The sequence below is a fragment of the Mus musculus genome, chromosome 10 (assembly GCF_000001635.26).
Source record: "Mus musculus strain C57BL/6J chromosome 10, GRCm38.p6 C57BL/6J".
In the NCBI taxonomy this organism is placed as follows: Eukaryota; Metazoa; Chordata; class Mammalia; order Rodentia; family Muridae; genus Mus; species Mus musculus.
In genome coordinates this window covers 77,707,092-77,727,801 of record NC_000076.6, presented here as the reverse complement: position 1 = coordinate 77,727,801, position 20,710 = coordinate 77,707,092, and the positions used below count along the sequence as shown (strand labels likewise).

Sequence of the window (20,710 nt, the reverse complement as noted above, 5' to 3'; positions counted from 1 at the left end):
CTGCCCGAGAACTTCCCACCACACTCTCTATGAGAACACAATTAAGGGTGCATATGGGAAATGGGTGACTGTCACCAACGCTGCACAGAGGAAATAACCCCCAGCTTAGATGCCATTGAGGAAGACTTGACCTCCAAAGTACACGTCTGAGGCACACGGAGCACAGACACAACTCTCCTCATTGGCAGACGAGCAATGGTCACGTGACGGCAGCAGCCACTGCCCCAGGAAGTCAGCAGAATGTAACTATGCTCTCTGGCTTCTAAGTTGCAAATGATGTGTGTTTGCTACGTCATAGTTGATCACCTGTCAATTAAAGATGGGCATGTGTGAACCTCTGAAGGGAAAGTGTGACAGGGCCAATCACGTTGTGTAACTAAGATTCAAACACTTGGGAAGTGCCCTGTGGGAAAAAGGCACCAGGACTCAGCATGACAAGATGGCACCAGAGAGAAAACTGAGAGACCAGAGACGAACTGAGTACCCACTACTGCAGGCAGACTGAGACAGGAGGATGGCACCACGAGAGACAGTGAGTCTCTGGCAGGGGCCACATTCTCCAGGGCTACAGCAGGGACCTGCCTACTTCACCAGACCATGTCCCCCACCCTGCTCCATCTCCTCAGCCATGTGAGGCTGGATCACAGAAAGCACTGGTCCTGAGTCCCTTCTGCTCACCAAGAGAGTCGGGAAGCAGGACAGACACGGGAGGCTGACTTCAAAAGCTGCTTTATTTGGCACATGGGTTATTTAGAGAAGAACCCGGCATCCAGCACATCCTTCAAAGAAGGCCAGGGTACGGGATCTGGTTCATTCTTTTGTATTCTCTCCCCAGTTCCAGGGTGCAGTGGGCATGTTTTGCATCTGCCTCTTGCTGAATCCATGGTCAAGAATAGGATTGGATAGGACAAAGTATCCATCTTCAATGGAGGCAGGTGGTTTGGAGACACTGGTCAGCAGCAGGAGGGGTTACTGCAGGTAACAGGCCTGCAGACCAGGGTAGGGCAGGAGGGCTGGCAGCCTCCAGATGACTGGCAGGAGGAGGTCACACAGACTGGCCGGCAGCTCACAGGCACACACACAGAGGACTGGCAGGAGGGGGCCATGCACACAGTGGGCCTGCAGCTCACAGGCACACAGCAGGCTACCTGGTATCTAACAGGAATGCATATAGCAGGCCTGCAGCATGCTGACTGGCAGGGGCTAGACACACAGCAGGATGGCTGGCAGGGGCTGGACACACAGCAGGATGGCTGGCAGGGGCTGGACACACAGCAGGATGGCTGGCAGCCTGAGGAGCAGCTGGTGTGACACATGGTGGAGGTTGACAGTCTGGAGAAGGTTGGGGATGTCTGGGACTCCTTCCCGGGGCATCCTTTATACCTGCCACATTGACTCAACCACCCAGAACGCTGCTGGGCTTCTTGTTTGCTTCCTGCTCTGTCTCCAGTGCTAGCTTAGCTGTTGTATATGTTTCTGCTTTTGTTTACCCTCAGCTCTGTGGCTAATTACATCTCCTCCGAGTTCCTGGAGAAGGTCTAGGGCAAAAAGAGCAAACACCAAATCCTGAAGCTCAGTATCTGACATCTGGGGCTCACAATGGACACATCTGGGCTCCAACAACTTGGGGCCCTCCCGTCCCTCAGCCTCTGCGTTTTGCATTGCATGGAGCCTCTCTCTCTGGGCAGGTTCCACTCTGTGTCTGGAGCTCTTGTTGGTGGATAACGCGGAGTCCGTACATCTTCCACACCCCGGAATCTCTACTGAAGGTTAGGTTTCACCTCGACAACTTCACAGAACAACTTTTCAGTAGACCTGGGGAGTCCAGCCCTGCAACCTTAGAGGCTTTCTGGAACTTTGTGCTGAGCCTTTGTAAAGCCCGCAACTCCTGTATTTTTGCAAGTCTATGTGACATGTGACAATTTACCATGTTATCTGCACATGATGTAGTATAGCCCCGTTCTGCCACAGCTGCCAAGATCTCTGTGTGCCTTGGTGGGAGAACCTGGGGGTAAATTCCCTAGGCAGTTTTGGAACAGGGAAGCCCTTTGGTAAATCTCCTGTTCAGGTTTTCTCCTTCCAAATGCACTAGCCCATGACTTTTAAATTCCATTTTATTAGAGCTTTATTTGGATGTGGGCAGAAAACAGTTAGGTTTTTTTTGTTTGTTTGTTTTGTGGGGTTTTTGTTTGTTTGTTTGTTTTGTTTTGTTTTGTGGGGTGTTTGTTTGTTTGTTTGTTTTTGGTTTTTTTGCCAGCTTCTACCACAAATGGTTTGTAGCACAGTTCCCGATGAGGCCTTATTCTGCTCTGAAGCCACATGAGCAGACTTTAGTGTCTGCCTTTTACTGGAATTCTGTTCTCACATACTCCCATAGAAAGTTCCATTCAACTCTGCATACAGCGTTTGAAGGCTGCACTAGCTCATAGCTTCTTCAGTCCTGTTGCTAATCAGCTCCAAAGGACCGTGCACCGGATGGTAGGATTTAACTGGTTGGTGCTGGAGAAGGGTGGAAATGCCTGGAGTTCCTTCGGTGGTGGTGGTGGTGGTGGTGGTGGTGGTGGTGGTGGTGGTGGTGGTGGGGTGGCCTTTATTCATGGCCCTGTGTCCCAACAACCTAGAACATAGCTGATCTTCTTTGCATATTCATTCTCTGCTTTAGTGTTTTCTGGTGACTGAGACAAGATGCTTCCGTGAACACAGCGAAACAGCTCCCGCACAGGCTCAGGCATTTGGCGCTTGGTCTCCAGTGGGTGGCGCTATTCAGAGCGATTATGGGGAGGCACAGCTTTGTTGGAGGACGTGCATCACTGGGGCAGGCTTGGCAAGTCTAAAAGCCTTGTGCCACTTCCAATGTGCTGTCTTTGTTTCATGCTTGCATTTGAAGGTGTGAGCTCTCGGGTGCCTGCTCCTGTCACCAAGCCTGCCTGCTGCCATGTTTTCCTGCCTGATAGACATTTAGCCCTCTGGAACCGTAAGCCAAAATAAACTCACCCTTCAATAAATTCTTCTGGTCAGAAAAGTAATGGGTGCTAGGTTATTTCTCCACCATTGGTGAAATGAGCCAACTTAAACCAGATTAGATTATATTAAAGACAGGCTTATGGTGAAGCTGCTATTGGGTGGGAGAGTTCACTGGCCCCAAGGACCAAGGACAGGGAAGTTGCTATGGGAAAAAGGGGAGGGGTGTGAGGGTGGGTAAGGGAGGGATGGAGAAAGAGAGAAAGGAGCTTGCATGAAGACAGAGAAGCAGAAATCGGAAAGAAAGACCAAAATGTCTGGATTATATATGGAGGAGCTTCTGGGAGAAGGGCAGCCCAGCTCCTGGCCTGGAAAATTCAGGATTGGGAGCAGGTTATGCCAGGTAGGAACTGAGGGATGCTGGGAGAACCTAAAAGCCAGGTCTGCTTTGTTGTGTAAAAATATGCACCTCAGCCCCTTGTTCTGGGCCTGAAACCAAACAACAGTGGACCTTCTTCTTCTGGATACCTACACAGATAAGCCCAGAGATGTGTCCCTTAGAAGGTTCTAAATCTGGTAACGGTGACAATGAAAATTGTCATCACAGTGTGCCCAAAGTGTCAGACTTTGGGCTTCTTATGTGTGTCTGAGTGTGAGGTGCCTATACATGCCTACATTACCATGTGTGGCCACATGCCACTCAGAAATGCCCTCTAGAAACTTGTCCCTTCTTCTGTCTCAGCCCCACTGAGACCCAACCAACATGTACCAACGCGCTGTTTGTCAGCCCACCTTGCTTCCCTGTGCTATGCCCCTATTACCTTCTACCCAAATCAGGACAATGAGGCTCTCTACTGCCATTGAAGTCCATGTGTACCTCCGATGGGACAGCCCCTGTGTGGCTGCCATCTATAAGCAGGCTTCACTGATACATGCCACGATTCTCCAGGACAGTGAGCCTCAGGCCCATCACACACATGAGCTGCCCTGCACCAAGCTTCTTGTCCCGCCCTGATCTTCAGGATCCTCCCCTGAGGTATCACTACATTCTATTAATCCCCACTGTCGAATACTTCAAATACTGGACCTGTTTCTCTGGTTACCTCTAAAGCCCAGGTGAGAGCTATCCCTCCTAGCCAACACTCCATCATGATCCTGTTGAATTAGGAAGAGTCTCATCTCTTCCCGAAACTCCTGCATGGTTGGGCAGACGCGTCTCCCCAAATCTTCTTGCTTTTTTATTCCCCCTTGCTTATGGCTTTATAGAGAATTGATTCTCCCCATTAAAATGTCCAACTCTCACTTCTGTTGAAGTTTAGTAGGTTGTACTGTAAAGCTAAATACTGACTCTGGTTGCCGCAGAGACGAGAGAATACTCATGTACACAAAGTGATGTTATATGACTGTGGTCCTTAATTAAAATCTATTGGTTACATGAAGAAGAGAGGTAGGTGGGGTTTTAGTTCTCAGGCTTGGGCGTCTGAAGAGGAGTCCACAAGAGGAGAGGAGAAGATGGAGAGAGGAGAAGACACCATGGGGTAAGTGAGTCATGAAAACATGGCCATGAGGGCTGGCCAATTGGAGTTAAGAGCAGCCCAGATGAAACATGGCAAGTTGTAATTAGGGGTTACTGATGGGGAAGTAGATTATAGTAGCTTAGAGGGTAGATACCTGCCCAGCTCTAGTGCACTAAAGGCTTATTAAAAATAAAAATATTGTGTGTCTTCTATCTGGGAACTGAATGATCAAGGCGGGATAGAAACCCTCCAACCAAGATTAACTTTTTACTACAACATACCCCATCCCTGTTTTCTCATGATCTGAACTTGCTTCCTGGAATTTATTCCTTGGGGTGCATGGAAGCCATAGAAGGAGCCTGGGACAAGCCTCGGGTCCATGCCAGTAAGGGAAGGTTTGGAGGCTCATCTCCGCTGTCAACTTGACTGAGTTTAGAATCACCTCAGAGACTGAGGCATGTCTCAAGGCACATCTGTGAGGGGGTGTGACAGAGGATGAACAGAGACGGTAGATCCTACTTGAATGAAGCAAAGGCCATCCCAGGCTGGGAGCCTGGGAGAGTAAAACAGACAAAGGAAGAAATCAGCGGAGGGTTCGCATTCCCATTTCTGATTAACTTCCAGCTCTGCTCCACTGGGAAGGACTAAACACCCTGACACCATGAGCTAGGATACGTCCTTCCTCCTTTAATGTCGTGCTGGGTAACTCGCCACAGCAACACAATATTAGTGCAGAAAATGTTAGGAGAAAGAAGGTGGGAAGTCGCTGTGGCTAATCTTGTCTGTGGGATTTTTAGGCCTTTGTCACAGGGTCGTGGGCAGGATATGTCAGAGTTCAGAGAGGTGGGTTATAGGAGCTCTAGAAAGCTGTAAGCAGCGCTTTAAGGGGAGCTCTGGCAGGGTCTCAGAAGACAAGGATGCCAGTGGAAAGTCAGACAGGAAGCTTGAGCCCAAGAGGTTTCAGATGGGAACAGGGACACCTCCAGGAACTAGACTTGAGGTTATATGTATATATTCTGGCAAAGAATAATGTGTTTTTTTTGTTTGTTTTTTGTTTTCTGTATCTAGAACCTCAGTGATATGGAGAACAACGGGGACTGTTTCCATGTCTGGCCTAGGTTTATTCAAGACTCATATTTACACCACACACTGGTCACAGACCATCTTGGTCATAAACCACTTTTTTCTGCTTGCTTCCCTTACCCACCCTGCAGCATAAAGAAAACAGCTATCATCCAGGACAGGCAGCAGTGAGAGCTCTGGGAGGGACAGGGCAGAAAGAAGTTACAGTCACAGCAGGTGCCGGGTACCCATCCCTGGGTACCTCCATGTGATTGCTTATAACAGTCTGCAGGAGACCAGAGATGAGGATGCATATCAGAACTGTGAGATCTATTACCAGCACTACACAGAGGAAATAACCCTCAGCTTAGACTCCATTGAGGAAGACTTGACCTCCAAAGTACACGTCTGAGGCACACGGAGCACAGACACAACTCTCCTCATTGGCAGACGAGCAATGGTCACGTGACGGCAGCAGCCACTGCCCCAGGAAGTCAGCAGAATGTAACTATGCTCTCTGGCTTCTAAGTTGCAAATGATGTATGTTTGCTACATCATAGTTGATCACCTGTCAATTAAAGATGGGCATGTGTGAACCGCCGAAGGGAAGGTGTTACAGGATCAATCAATCATGTTATGTAACTAAGAGTCAAACATTTTAGAAGTGCCCTGTAGGGAAAAGTCACAAGGAACCCAGCATTACAAGACCGCACCAGAGAGAAAAATCAACCAGGGATAATCGGAATGTCTGCAGTGGATATGGACACTGTACTGGAAAAGAAGGGCTAAGGGGGTGAGGGAAGAGGATGCAGCTATGAAAGAGGAAATCCAATTCTGCGGGCCCCTGGGCACAGGAATATCAGGGACCTGAAGACACCCATTTAATCAGGCCATGTCCTCCACCCTACCTCATCTCCCAAGGATCATAGAGACCATTGATTAACTTCACATTCTTCATGATTCAAGAGGAACCAGGAAGGTAGGCATGAAACAGGACAGACATGTGCAGCTAAACTCAAAAAACTGGTTTATTTAGTACACAGGGTTAGAGAAGGTCCCTGCAGCCAGGACATCCATGAGAGATCAGCAGATACAGATCCTACTTCTGGAATCTGTTCTTCAAGGTTCGGGGTGGGACAGGTAGGGTTCCCACCTGGTGCGAACTCTAAACCTGAGGTCAAGTTGAACAGGTTGTGAGACAGCAAGTGTGTCCCATCTGTCAGGATCTGGTTTGGAGAGCCTGATCAACAGCAAGAGGGGTTGCTACAGGTGACAGGCTTGCAGACCAGAGTGGGGCAGGAGGGCTGGCAGCATCCAGATGACTGGCAGGAGGAGGTCACACAGACAGGCCGGCAGCTCACAGGCACACACACAGAGGACTGGCAGGAGGGAGCCATGCACACAGTGGGCCCACAGCTCACAGGCACACAGCAGGCTACCTGGTATCTAACAGGAATGCATATAGCAGGCCTGCAGCATGCTGACTGGCAGGAGCTGGACACACAGCAGGATGGCTGGCAGGGGCTGGACACAAAGCAGGATGCCTGGCAGGGACTAGACACACAACAGGATGGCTGGCAGGAGCTGGACACACAGCAGGATGGCTGGCACCCTGAAGAGCAGCTGGTGTGACACATGGTAGAGGCTGGCTGGTTTGGAAGAAGGTGAGGATGTCTGAAGCTCCTTCCCAGGGTGGCTTTTATACCCAGCTCAGTGTTCCAATTACCCAGAATGCATCTGGCCTTCCTTGTTTGCTTCCTCTGACCTCCCAAGTTAGCTTTGCTATTGTCTGTGTACCTGATTTGTTTGCCCTCAGCCTCATGGCTAATTATACCTGTTTCAGCTCCTGCTGAGTCTGGGCTCCCATCTCCCCTGGGGCCATTTGGAGTCTACCAAGTTCCATCACTTCCTGTTTCTGCATATGGGATCTCAAAGTTCCAGGGGTCCAGAAGTTCTCCCTGCGTGAGAATCCTTACATACCCACAAATATCCCACTTCTCATAGGGTTAGGAAAGGGTTTGAAGGGAGGCTGAACACAGGGAGTGTCTTCTCATGATCCACAGATGGGGTCAGATAACTGACAGAAGCAAGGTCATAAAGGACATTTTCTCTTTCTCTCTCTCTCTCTCTCTCTCTCTGTGTGTGTGTGTGTGTGTGTGTGTGCATGCGCGCGCGCGCATATGGGGCTTAGAATTTGTGCATGTGTGAGTGTAAATGTGTGCTTAACTATACATGTGTGTCAAAGACTGTAATGTGTCCATGTGTGACTGTATGCCACTAAAGGTCTGTTCTCTTCTCCATCTAGGCCTTCCCCAGTCCCAGCCACCTATGCCATCTGTACCACCTGTGGTGCCTACTACCTGTACCACCTGTGCCACCTGTATCACCTGTGCCACCTATACCATCTATGCCACCTGTGCTACCTGCTGCCTGTCCTAAGTCTCCGTGATGCTTAATCACTGCCTGCTGCCTTCCCAAGGCTGTGAAAATGCTGCTGCTGCTGCTGCTGCTGCTGCTGCTGCTGCTGCTGCTGCTGCTGCTGCTGCTGCTGCTGCAGACCCCCATGTGGTTCTGTTAGGATAAACTCTGTACCCTGTGTGTCCTGCCAGCTAGTCTCTGGTGAGCCTGTAAGCTGCCGATCTCCAGGGTGCTGCATGATCTCCTGCCCTGCCCATTCCTGCTGCCTTCTCTTATAGCCAGCCCCTCTGCCTGCTGCTGACCACTCCTCTCAAGACTCTCAAACACTGACTTTGCCTCTATTCTCATAAGCCCAGGCAAAAACTGTCCCTTCTAGAAGTCACTCCAGTGTGATCCTGAGGAACCTAGAAGGGCTTCATCTATCTTCCTTTTCTTCTCTATCATATGCTGAACCTGTGTCATCCCCCTGGAAAACACTGGAACAGCAGAAAGAGAACGGGGAGTCCTGAGGATGCTAGGGAAGGAAGGTCTGCCTAACAGCACAGAACCTCCCAGGCACCTTCCAGGCCATGACTGTTAGAGTGTTTCCAAGGAGGGTTAACTAGACAATAGACCTTACTTAAATGTGTCACATTATCCCATTGGCTAGGGGTCAGAGCAGAGTGACTGTGGAAAAAGGAGAAAGCCAGGCAAGCTAGAATTCCTGACTCTTTTTCCTGATCCACTGGGATATGAAATGCTCTGCTCTACAGTGATGTCCTGAACTCTGAAACTGAGAGCCCTTCTCTCAAGTTCACTTTAAAAACAATCAGTCACTGCAATGCAAAAACAAATAATAGAGAAAAACTGATGCCGGAGAACTCAGGACATTGCTGTGAGTAACCTCAGTCCTTTGGCTCCTAGATGTTTGGAGCTGGTCTGTGGAAGGAATTGGCCAGGGTTTGAAGCTATAGACCTTTAAAACCCTAAAATGCTCTAAGCAAGGCTTAACCTGAACAAAACACTCTCCCCGTTCACAACTTCCAACTCTCTTAGAACTCAGACCAGAATGTCAATAGAAACACAGAGAGTATGGTTTGTGCTCAGGAGTTTTCCTAAAGGGACAGACAGGGGCCATAATGGAATCAGGACTATAGATTCATTGTATGATATTCTGGGAAAAGATTATGCATGTTTTGTGTATGTCCAAAACATTGTATGAGTCTTAAAATTGTGGGTGAAGAAAATTCATGACAGCAAAGCACTCATGCAGTTGCATGGTTATCACTGGCTGGTTTTAGCGAGGTTTATGAGTATTGGAAACAAAGAATAGAGCATAAGAATTTGGAAAACATTTAATCTAGCCAGAAAAAGAGCAAACTGACAGTGTAGACAAGCAGAATGTGGTTGTTAAAGAGACTAACACCATTAAAGAAAATGTCACATACCTGTTCTTATACTTCTGGGTACTCATCAGCTCTAGCCACAATATAACTTCACATCCAGAGATCACACAGAGGTGCACCTATCTTCCATCTGTCACTCATCCCATCTATCAGGTGCCTGCCAGAGATGCCTTTCATGTATCTCTTCTCTCACAGAACTATGCTCTTGCAAAACATCTTCCAGAACTGCACCTACTTCTGGGGCTTTGCTATAAGGGCAGACTATTATGTCAACAAGTCCCTCTACACGCTCCACACACACACAGCTATGGAACTCAGCAGGTTAGGTTAGCACTGGCCATCTTTTATGATCTGCTGGGTAGCAACTTCTTTATCTACATGGCTCTTCAGGTCCTGGGGCTGACTGGTGGCATCCTGAGCTGGCTTTGCAATCATGATGCGGTGCCTCTCAGTGACCCTCTTTTTCTTTGTGGTCTTGACTCAGATGACCAGCTGGACCAAAGGAAAGCACTCAGGTGCCTGAAGATGTCCTGTATACGCACATTATTCCTTTCCTGCTCTGAGTAGCTTCCCATGGGCTCAGCCAAGTGGTACTTGACACCCACTGCCCCGCCATCCTGGTATAGCTCTCAAGCTCCCACAATAAAACTTCCTATCTAAATGGAAAACAAACAATCCACTCACCTTTTACAGTGAGATGATGTTCTCTCCAGTCATGGGTACCAGGGTGAAATTTTGAAAGCTCACATGGAAGATGTTTCACTGAAAAGAGGGAGCCTCAGGGATGCCTATCCTTTTCGGATGACTGTGGGAGTGTTTTCCATATACTAAGCCCTTATATGCCACTGAAAGTCATGATTTATAGGGACTGGCTAATGGTCAACCTGGAATCACACCCAAGTGTTATACATATGATGCTAGTTTTGCAAGTATGTTGAATGCAAGAGCTCTCTGATCATAGAGGCCTGTATCTACATTTAAAAAAAAAAGATTTATTTATTCTATGTACATGAGTACACTGTAGCTGTCTTCAGACACATCAGAAGAGGGCATCAGATCTCATTACAGGTGGTTGTGAGTCACCTTATGATTGCTGGGAATTGAACTCAGGACCTCTGGAAGAGCAGTCAGTGCTCTTAACCACTGAGCCATCTCTCCAGCCCCCTGTATCTACATTTTTTAAAAGAAAAGCCTAGAGATCCAGGAAGTGTATAATAAGTTTAGAAAATCTGCAAGAAGTCCTTCATGTCATCTCATCTATGGATGCCAAGAGAAAGCCTGGAACACACAGTGCCAAGCAGCAAGAACTCTGCACAGAGACTGATTCAGGACAAGGCCTGACACCAAAGCAAAACCGGAACCCCTCAGGCCTACCCAGGCCAGGAACCTCTACAGGGAATGATCACATGTCATGGTAAGATGCGGCGAGAGATGAAGCAACCCATTAGAAATGTGATGACTGTCACCAACTCTGTACAAGATACCCAAAAGGGACTTAACTTTGAAAGGTCACACCTGAGAGACATAGAAATGTGTTCATTGTTCATTCAAAGCACAGGACTCTGTGTATACAACTGCAGAAGCTGCTACCCTGGGTGCTGGTCTCACAGGATGATGGGCTCAGCATGTGCTGACTGTGTGTTAATTACATTTAACAGATCATCAGTCACAAGAGAACAGGGATCCAGGGACCAGTGATGAGAAGGTGGAAGAGTGGCAGTCTAAAACACATCAATGATTCCGGCATTCATCCCTGTGATGAGAAAAGTCACCATGACCCACAATATGAAGCATCACCAGACAGGAAGAGCTGGCTGAGGCCCATGAACATTCTCCAGCCAGGAAGCTCTTGGGGTAGAGGCATTCAGAAGGGATGTGCTCCAGGGCCACATAATGATATGGCCACACTGATTCATTGGGCCACACCCTCCTTCTATGCCCCACACCTTAAGGAATAGAATACCATGCCACTAGATTCCCAAGAAGCTTTGATCTTTTCTGGTATGAGAGCAGCCAAGAAAGACAGACATGAAACAGGACAGACATGTGGTGATGAACTGGAGAAACTGGTTTATTTGGCACTAAAAGTAAAGAGACATTCCCAGAGCCACGGTACCCTTTCAGAGGGCAAGGAGAGGGGAATCCAGATAACGCTTCCATGTTCTCCCCACTGAGTCCCAGGTTGGGCATGAGGGCTTTCTAACTGCCTCATGCTGAATCAGCAGCCAGGAGCTACATGGGAACAGCTGAGTCCCATCTACACTGGGATAGTCACAACTGAGACACTGGTCAGCAGCAAGAGGGGTTGCTACAGGTGACAGGCCTGCAGACCAAGGTAGGGCAGGAGGGCTGGCAGCATCCAGATGACTGGCAGGAGGAGGTCACACAGACAGGCCGGCAGCTCACAGGCATACACACAGAGGACTGGCAGGAGGGGGCCACACACACAGTGGGCCTGCAGCTCACAGGCACACAGCAGGCCACTTGGTATCTAACAGGAATGCATATAGCAGGCCTGCAGCATGCTGACTGGCAGGAGCTGGACACACAGCAGGATGGCTGGCAGGAGCTGGACATGCAGCAGGATGGCTGGCAGGGGCTGGACACACAGCAAGATGGCTGGCACCCTGAAGAGCAGCTGGTGTGACACATGGTAGAGGCTGGCTGGTCTGGAGGAAGGTGAGGATGTCTGGAACTCCTTCCCAGGGTGGCTTTTATATCCAGCTCAGTGTTCCAGCTACCCAGAATGCATCTGTCTTCCTTGTTTGCTTTCTCTGACTTCCCAGGCTGGTTTTGCTGTGTCTGTGTTTCTGTTTTTGTTTTGTCCTTGGCTTCGTGGTTAATCATACCTTCTCCAAGTTCCTTCTACTCCTAAACTTTCCCAGTACCATCCCCAGTCAGACATGCTGTTTCCCTTCCCAAGCTCCAGAAGACCAGATGTTCCTCCCCATGGCACAATGGTCCTCACACAACAGAAACTTCTCCTAGGGTTGTCGAGGGCCTGCAGAAGGTGGGAGACTGAACACAGGGAGCTGCTCCTGATAGGGTATGACTCAAAGATGAGGTCAGACAGCAGACAGGAAGGGCATGGAGAACAGCTGTGAATCAGTGTGGGGTGGGGTGTGTGTGTGTGTGTGTGTGTGTGAGAGAGAGAGAGAGAGAGAGACAGAGACAGAGACAGAGACAAAGAGAAACAGAGAGACAAAGAGAGACAGATAGAGAGGGAGAGAGAACATGCGAGAAACTGTAAATATGCATAAGTGCTTAAATGTAGTGAGAATTTTGGTTTCTTTTAAAACACAGAAGTATTATAGGAATATGTTTTTGCTTTAATCACAAGTATCATGTTCAAATTGTCCACAGCAGCTGACTATGACTTGCCTTGTGCTCTAGCATGGGAGTGATTTTGCCAGCAGTAGACAGTTTCTGCAAACACTTGGAATTCTTGGGACTCTTCAGAGGGTATGTTAATGCAAGAGTCCCAAGTGGGGTTATGGCTGCTGCTGCTGTTTCTGATTGGAGATATTCTGATGATGAAGATCAAAATGGCACCGAGGAATTCAATACCTCTAACCAGGGGTATTGAAGGAAGTAATCTAGCAATATTAACAACCCTTTTCCCTTCTAACCTTCTTTCTCTCCTAACTAATGCTGGGGGGTCAGAAAGGATAAGGGTGCAATAGGGAGGTAGATAAAGGGAACCCATAAAGTACCCAAAAGTCCAGCTACCCTTAAAAGCACATGTGGTTCAGAGTCTGTGTATGACTGAGTATCTGAGTGTAAATGTATATAGCCATACATGTGTATACAGAGCTGTATATCCATGTGTGGTTACTCACTACCCAGACAAGCTCCCTGTAGACCTGTTCCTTCCTCTACCCAGCCTCCACTCCAGCCCCACCCACAAGTGCTACAAGATTGGCTCCCTAGGCTGTTTCTCTGCTTCTACCCAACTGGCTACTACCCATGTCAAGACTGTGGGGACCACTACTGCCTGGAGGTCTTTGTGCCTGTTGCTACCTCCTGCAAGGTGGCTGGGGCTCTGAATTTCCAGTATGCTGGGTGCTGCCCTCCCTCCTGCCTCAGATTGCTCCATGGGCTCCTCCCCTATGTCACCTCCACTTGTCGCTGAGCTCTCTAGTCCTTTTAATACTAGGATTGTTACCGTCATAAGCCTAGGTGAGAACTGTCTATAATGACCAGGTACAGCCAGGTGGGAAGTCAGTTGTCCCCAAACTTCCTGGCAGGACAGGAGCACGCAGAACTCCTCTTGTCATTCTTTTCTCCTGACATCAAACAAACCCAGACCTCTGCCCAAAGGAATAAATACATCCAGTCCTCATCCACTTTCCCCTTTCTCGTGTTCTGAACCTGCCTCTTAGGACCTGGTTATTGCTGGTTGCTTTTAGACAGATATACAACAAGAATTAAGGTTTAGATAAAGAAAAGCAGAAGGTGGAAATTAGGCAGCTTGGCCAGAGCAGGAACAGGAAGAATGCTGAGTCTGAGGAGAAAGTGATTGTTAAAGGGAAGCTGTGTGGCACTGCAGCTGTAAGAAATCAGCCAGGCCCCACCCTTCAAAGGCTCAGCACGAGAACAAGAACCAAGTTGTCCTTTCCTATGTTTGTCACAGCGGTAAGAAAAATAAATGCACAAGGGCTGGCCAGGCCTGCAGACTACATGAGTGTCAGCAGCTGCAGGCGTTTTCATAGTTACTTTCTTATTGCTGTGACAAGATGGCCAACAGGAATCATTTAAGGCTTTATTTCATCTTAGGGTTCGAGATGAAGCCTGTCACCCACGGGGAGGAAGTCATTGCACTGCACTGTCAATCAAGCAGAGAGAGGGAAGAACGCCTTGCTCAGCGCTCTCCTTCAGGACCCCAGCCCATGAGGTGGTGCCACCGACACTTAGGGTGGGCCTCCCCACTTCCACTAACCAGTATAATCACTCACAGGCATGCCCAGAGATGTCTCTTATAGATTGTAGATCTAGTCAAGTTGACATACACTATTAACTATAAAAGAATCCATTTCTCAGGCTCTGGGTCTAGTTTTACCTTCCAATGAGACACCAGAATTCGCACATGTGGAGTGTAGAACACACAAGTGTATGTGGGTATATATAGATGCTTTATGAAACATGGATATGTGGGGGGAGGGTATAGGGGACTTTTGGGATAGTATTTGAAATGTAAATGAAGAAAATATATAATAAAAATTGAAAAAGCCATGGATATGTATGAGGGAGTGTGTGTGTGTGTGTGTGTGTGTGTGTGTGCGCGCGCGCGCATATGCTTACCATGAAGAAGGCAAAGAAATGTGCAAGATTGTGGGTGCCTGAATACCTATGCATTAGCAGGCTTCTCTGTGTGAGGTGCATTTCACTGTGTGATTCTGAGTGCATGAGAGTGGGTATAAGAGTGTATGTGTGTATAATTGTGTGTGCACTGGTCCGAATGTGCACATGAAACAGGGTATGCACGTTCAAGACTATTAGCCCATGGTGACTGCTTCTATCTCTTATGTAGTTTCATACAGATATCTCATTTAAGCAACACAGTGTGTCCTTGATCACCTAGGTATCTGGGTTATAAAATGACTCTTACAACCCATGCATCAGCAAGGTGGGCAGCAGTGAGCATTCCACATAGGAATATGGACTGGCATAGGACAGCGTGCAGAGCTTCAGCAGAGTGTGGGAACCCCTCACCTGCTGTTCTAGGAGGAATGGGCTCAAAAGACTGTAGGAGACTGGAGAGAGACAGGAGGCTGCAACCACCCCTGCTGAGGGAGAGTGTAAACCCCAGGACATTGGCACCATGACTTTGAACAATGCAAATGGACCAGTCTGAGGCATAGGACACAGCTCACTTGATTCACAGAAAACCCTGAACAGGGTGTGCAGTACTCTAGAAGCAGCTACATCAAATCATGGGTCAAACTTGGATGATGTGTTCAGTGTCCATATTGGAAGTGACATGAAGTGATTATTAGATCTGCTCATCATTCGAGAACAAATGGGTAGGTGTGCCACAGAGGTTGTGGGTGGGACTGGTTTTGGTCATAGAACCAAGATCCAGCTTGAGAAAGACACCAGGATACACTGCATAGGACATCATAAGAGAAGAGGGAAATATAGCCCTGGACAATCTACTAACTAACATCTATGAATCCACTGCTGCAGGACTATTGGAAAAAGAGCCGGGGAGGCAGGATGGAGACTCACAAAAGACAGTGGGACTGTGACCGGGGCCAGAGGCTTGAGGGCAGACAGACAGGACAGAGACATGACCACATATATCTACTTTATTGGGCCATGTCCTCTGTCCTGCATTTCAGTGAATGAAGAAGCACAGAGGCTTGACCATAGACAGCACTGATATTACATGCTTTCAGATACTCAAGCAACTAAGAAGAGAGATAGGAACCAGGACAGACATGCAGAGCTGATTAGAGAAGCCATTTTATTTGGTACAGGGATTAAGGGGATGCTGGAGTCATTCTTCTGCGTTCTCGACCCAGTTCCACAGTGGGATGGGCATGCTTGCCCACTTGCCTCTTGCCTCAGTCACAGAGGACAGAGATGGATGGGAATAGATATGTCCCATCTATCATGGCAACCCCTGTTTAGAGACACTGGTCAGCAGCAGGAGGGGTTACAGGTCACAGGTCTGCAGACTACAGTTGGACAGGATGGTTGGCAGCCTCCAGATGACTGACAGGAGGAGGTCACACAGACAGGCCGGCAGCTCACAGGCATACACACAGAGGACTGGCAGGAGGGAGCCATGCACACAGTGGGCCTGCAGCTTACAGGCACACAGCAGGCTACCTGGTATCTAACAGGAATGCATATAGCAGGTCTGCAGCATGCTGACTGGCAGGAACTAGACACACAGCAGGATGACTGGCAGGGGTTGGACACACAGCAGGATGGCTGGCAGGGGCTGGACACACAGCAGGATGGCTGGCACCCTGAAGAGCAGCTGGTGTGACACATGGTAGAGGCTGGCTGGTTTGGAGGAAGGTGAGGATGTCTGAAGCTCCTTCCCAGGGTGGCTTTTATACCCAGCTCAGTGTTCCAATTACCCAGAATGCATCTGGCATTCCTTGTTTGCTTCCTCTGACCTCCCAGGTTAGCTTTGCTATTGTCTGTGTACATGATTTGTTTGCCCTCAGCCTCATGGCTAATTATACCTGTTCCAGCCCCTGCTGAGTCTGGGCTCCCATCTCCCCTGGGGCCATCTGGAGTCTACCAAGTTCCATCACTTCCTGTTTCTGCATATGAGATCCCAAAGTTCCAGGGGTCCAGAAGTTCTCCCTGTGTGAGAATCCTTACATACCCACAAAGATCCCACTTCTCATAGGGTTAGGAAAGGGTTTGAAGGGAGGCTGAATACAGGAAGTATCTTCTTATGATCCACAGATGGAGTCAGATAACAGGCAGAAGCAAGGGCATAGAGGGCACCTCTCTTTCTGTGTGTGTGTGGGGGGGTGTAGGGTGGGTGTGTGCATGTAAGTATGCACATGAGGTTCAAAATTAGTGCATGTGTTTGTGAGTGTAAATGTCTGTATAACCATACATGTGTATCTATGACTGTAAGCCCATGTGTGACCATATGACACTAAAGGCCTGATTTCTTCTCCACCCAAGCCTCCCCAGTCCCTGCTACCTTGCCACATCTACTGCTCTCCTTGGGCCACCTGCTTGTCCTATGGTTCTGTGTTGCTCCATCACTGCCTGCTGCCCTCCTAAGGTTGGGAGAGTTGCTTGCTTGCTGCTACTGCTGCTGCTCCTGCTGCTGCAGACCCCCCCATGTGGTTCTGTGGGAAGGACCCTGTACCCCGGGTCTGCCCCTGCCAGATGGCCTGTAGTGACCCTGAAAGCCACCAGTCCCCGAGATGCTGTGCCCTGCTAGCCCCTCAGTCATGTCTCCTCTGCTTGCTGCTGATCTCTCCTCTGCAGGCCCTCAAACACTGGCCCTGCCTGGATTAGACCTGTCATTCTGGTCAACACTCCATCATGATTATCCAGATTTACAAAGGGTCTCCTCTCCACAGGCCCTACAGGTGGTATGGAAGCACCACCCAAACTCTCGGTTTCTATTCTCCTTACCTGTCCTCTCTGCTTTGAAGAAAATCATACCTGCCCCTGAGTGATCAGAGTGTTAAGACTCTCATCCTTTTTCTGCGATCTCTTGTTCCAAACTCCCTTCCTAGGGACCGGCCTGTCCCCTCAGTGAGATCCTAGCAACCAGATGGAGGTCAGGAGAGACCTGAGGGCTGGTGCTATGAAGGGACCATAGGAAGATTCATCTTCACTATCAACTTGAATGGATTTAGAATCACCAAGACATGGAGGCACATCTCTAACAGGTCTGTGAATGTTTCCAGGGAAGATTAACTGTGAGTCTAGACTCTCTTTGAATGGAGTGGCTCCCTCTGGTGGGCCAGGATTAACAAAAAAAATAAAGAAGAAAACTAATAAGTTAAAAGTGTTCTTATAGCCGGGCATGGTGGCGCACACCTTTAATCCCAGCACTTAGGAGGCAGAGGCAAGCGAATTTCTGAGTTCAAGGCCAGCCTGGTCTACTGAATGAGTTCCAGGACAGCCAGGGCTATACAGAGAAACCCTATCACCAAAAAACCAAAAAAAAAAAAAAAAAAAAAAAAAACAGAAAACCAAAAACCAAAACAAAACAAAAAAGTGTTCTTATCTCTATTTTGCGGCCCATTGTGACTGTTCTGCCCCCCTCCCCATAGTGAATTGAAGTCTCTGAATCCAAAAGCTAAAACCTCTTTCATCCTTTAAGCTGTTTTACTGGGTAACTCAGCACAGCCATGCAAAAATAACTAATACAGAAAATTAGTCAGCAATGTCGGGACACTGTCGTGACTAACCCTGACTATGTTTCCTTAGGCCTTTGACTGGTTTGGATCTGTTGTGAAGAGTTTTGACATATAGGCTTTATGACTCTCAGAAGCTATACAAAGAGCTAATGAGACACCCAGGTGAGAACTCAGAAGACTAGAATGCCAACAGATGTGCTTATCAAGTTTCATGATGCTCTTGGGCACTGGACCAGAGGTCATCCATGTGGTATTCTACAAGGGAATTTCCTCTGAGTCCAGAAATGCTACGCAAGGCTGAGTTTATAAGCAGTGGCTAAATTAACCATGTGGAAGAGATTTCAAGGCAACAGAGAGTTCATGCAGTGGCCTGGTCATTGCTGAGGGCTTTTAGACAGATTTACAGTGAGAATCAAGAACTAAAAGCAGAGCAGTTGGGAAGCCATGCAGCCTGGCCAGAAGGGAGGCAATCAGAGTGCCATGGTTGTAGAGGGTATAGCTGTCAGAGAGATCAATGTCATTAAAGAGAAGTCAACCACTCCATCCTGGAACAATAAAGATCTGGCCAGATCTTACTGTACATCAGAGGTTCCAGAATGAGAACATGAGCCAAGATAAATCCTGTACCTTTAAATGATTCATCCTTTACTGTCTCACAGGGATGAGAGAAGCTAACTCTGCAGAATTGGTGGGACCTCTGCCTGTGCCTCTGAACGGCAGAGAGACAAATAAGACTCTCAGATTAGAGACCAGAATGATGCACAGGCATGCTTGAGTGAAGGTGCATGAGTGTACAGAAATAAGCGTGGCTGTGTGTCTGCAGAAGCATGCAAACATGCAAAGAAGTGTGAATGTGTGTGTATGTTTGTGTGTGTGTGTGTGCTTATGAGTATGCTAAGACACACAGATATGGAAATGTGTAAGTACGAGCACCTGGATATATGGGTATGAGTGAGTGTACACACATGTGTATGTATGAGCTTTTCCACATGTGTTCTTTTATGTGCACAAGGGTATGAGAACAAGAGTATATGTGTGTGCATGTGTATGTGTGTAACTGGGATGTAAACACACCATAGGTGTATGGCATATACTGCATGTTCAGGGCAGTTAGTTTTATTCACACAGCACAGGAGAACCCTGACAACCCTGGCAGCTAAGGGGTAAAACAATTTTTACAACTCATGTCTCATGGCCAGCCTGAGAGGAATAAAGGAAACATTTGGAGCTCAAGGCAGCCAAGAGTGGGAACTCCAGAGTACCAGGTGCAGGATATCATGGGGTGCAGCAGAGGAGGAGACATCCATGTCTGTCTGTCTCAGGAACATCACAGGGAGCAGTCACAAGAGACTGCAGAGATTGAGGATAGAGCCAGCCAATGGAGACGGACTGTCACCAACACTTCCCAGAGGAAACCCATCCCCAAAGCTATACATAGCCTTGAACGACCATCTTCTACTGTTAATGGGATTTAAAATCACCATGGAAATGTGCTTCTGGGCATACTGATGATTGTATTTCCAGAAAGATTTGACTGAGGAGAACAGTCCCACCCTAAACATAGTCAGCACAAGCACTGTTTGACGGGTCGTGATTCCAATGTGCTAAAACAGAGAAGGCTAGCTGAGTACCAACATGCAATGCTCGCTTTGCTTCCTGACTGTAGATGCAATGTGAGCTACCACCTCACCCTCTTTCCACTCTGACCGGTTATACCCTCAAACTGTGAGCCAAAATATGCCCTTCCTTCAGGTACTAGTCACTGGATATGTTGTCCCAGAAAGAGGGACAAAGAAACTAACCCAATCATTGAAAAGATCTGAAATAGAAACATAAGTGACCCATACCATGCCTTGAAAAGATCCAGAACAACGCACACGTGGCTACGACAGGGGCCACCCCAAGAAGTTGACGAGACGTGTGTTCTAGCTGCTTTACAGGCAAGTGACTAGATGTGTGTCCATCATATTGTAATTGATCAACAATAAGAAAATGAGCATACATTTCCCCAGTACTGAGGTGATTCGGAGCCACAGTCTATATGACTGAAATTCAAACATTTCAAAGCTGCCCAGTAGGAAGAAAGTCACTGTGACTTGGGACACAAGGCATCCACAGAGGACAAAGAAAACCTTTTATAAAACACTCTAGGACTATGCATGGGCACCCCCTGCAGGGGAAGGCAAGAAGGAGCAGACACTGCAAAGAGATACAGCAAGTCCATCCCAGAGGCCACAGGGATGCCAGGGGCATAAACACGCCACACCCTCCTCCTGGCAAGCCATGACTTCGTGCTGCCTCCTAAGGAACCTCCTATGGTGAGTCTGCATCATAGAAACCACTAATCTTCTATGCTTCCTGATGCCAAAGCCACCAGGAAAGACAGACAGGAACCAGGAGAGACATGCACAACTGACTAGAGAAGCCACTTTATTTAGCACAGGGAGTAAGAGAAGGACCCTGGAACCAGGACATCCTGAGAGAAGGGCAGGGAAAGAGGTATCTGTATTATTCA

At 48.2% G+C, this 20,710-nt stretch overlaps 5 protein-coding genes across 7 annotated transcripts in view; all 5 read right to left on the bottom strand.

Moving 5' to 3' along the window:
- Tspear (thrombospondin type laminin G domain and EAR repeats) overlaps positions 1-20,710 on the bottom strand; it is a 200,887-nt gene that overhangs the window by 159,193 nt on the left and 20,984 nt on the right. The gene's annotated exons all lie outside the window — the stretch shown is intronic.
- Gm10100 (predicted gene 10100) lies at positions 954-1,350 on the bottom strand. The gene has a single exon (NM_001205033.2). The coding sequence runs from the start codon at positions 1,314-1,316 to the stop codon at positions 954-956; it is 363 nt and encodes a 120-aa protein (NP_001191962.1). The 5' UTR covers positions 1,317-1,350.
- On the bottom strand, positions 6,546-7,216 carry Krtap12-1 (keratin associated protein 12-1). The gene has a single exon (NM_010670.1). The coding sequence runs from the start codon at positions 7,175-7,177 to the stop codon at positions 6,785-6,787; it is 393 nt and encodes a 130-aa protein (NP_034800.1). The 5' UTR covers positions 7,178-7,216; the 3' UTR covers positions 6,546-6,784.
- Gm10142 (predicted gene 10142) lies at positions 11,633-12,031 on the bottom strand. The gene has a single exon (NM_001205035.2). It carries the CDS (start codon positions 11,993-11,995, stop codon positions 11,633-11,635), a length of 363 nt encoding a protein of 120 aa, NP_001191964.1. The 5' UTR covers positions 11,996-12,031.
- Positions 15,793-16,356, bottom strand: Gm10024 (predicted gene 10024). The gene has a single exon (NM_001081452.2). It carries the CDS (start codon positions 16,343-16,345, stop codon positions 15,986-15,988), a length of 360 nt encoding a protein of 119 aa, NP_001074921.1. The 5' UTR covers positions 16,346-16,356; the 3' UTR covers positions 15,793-15,985.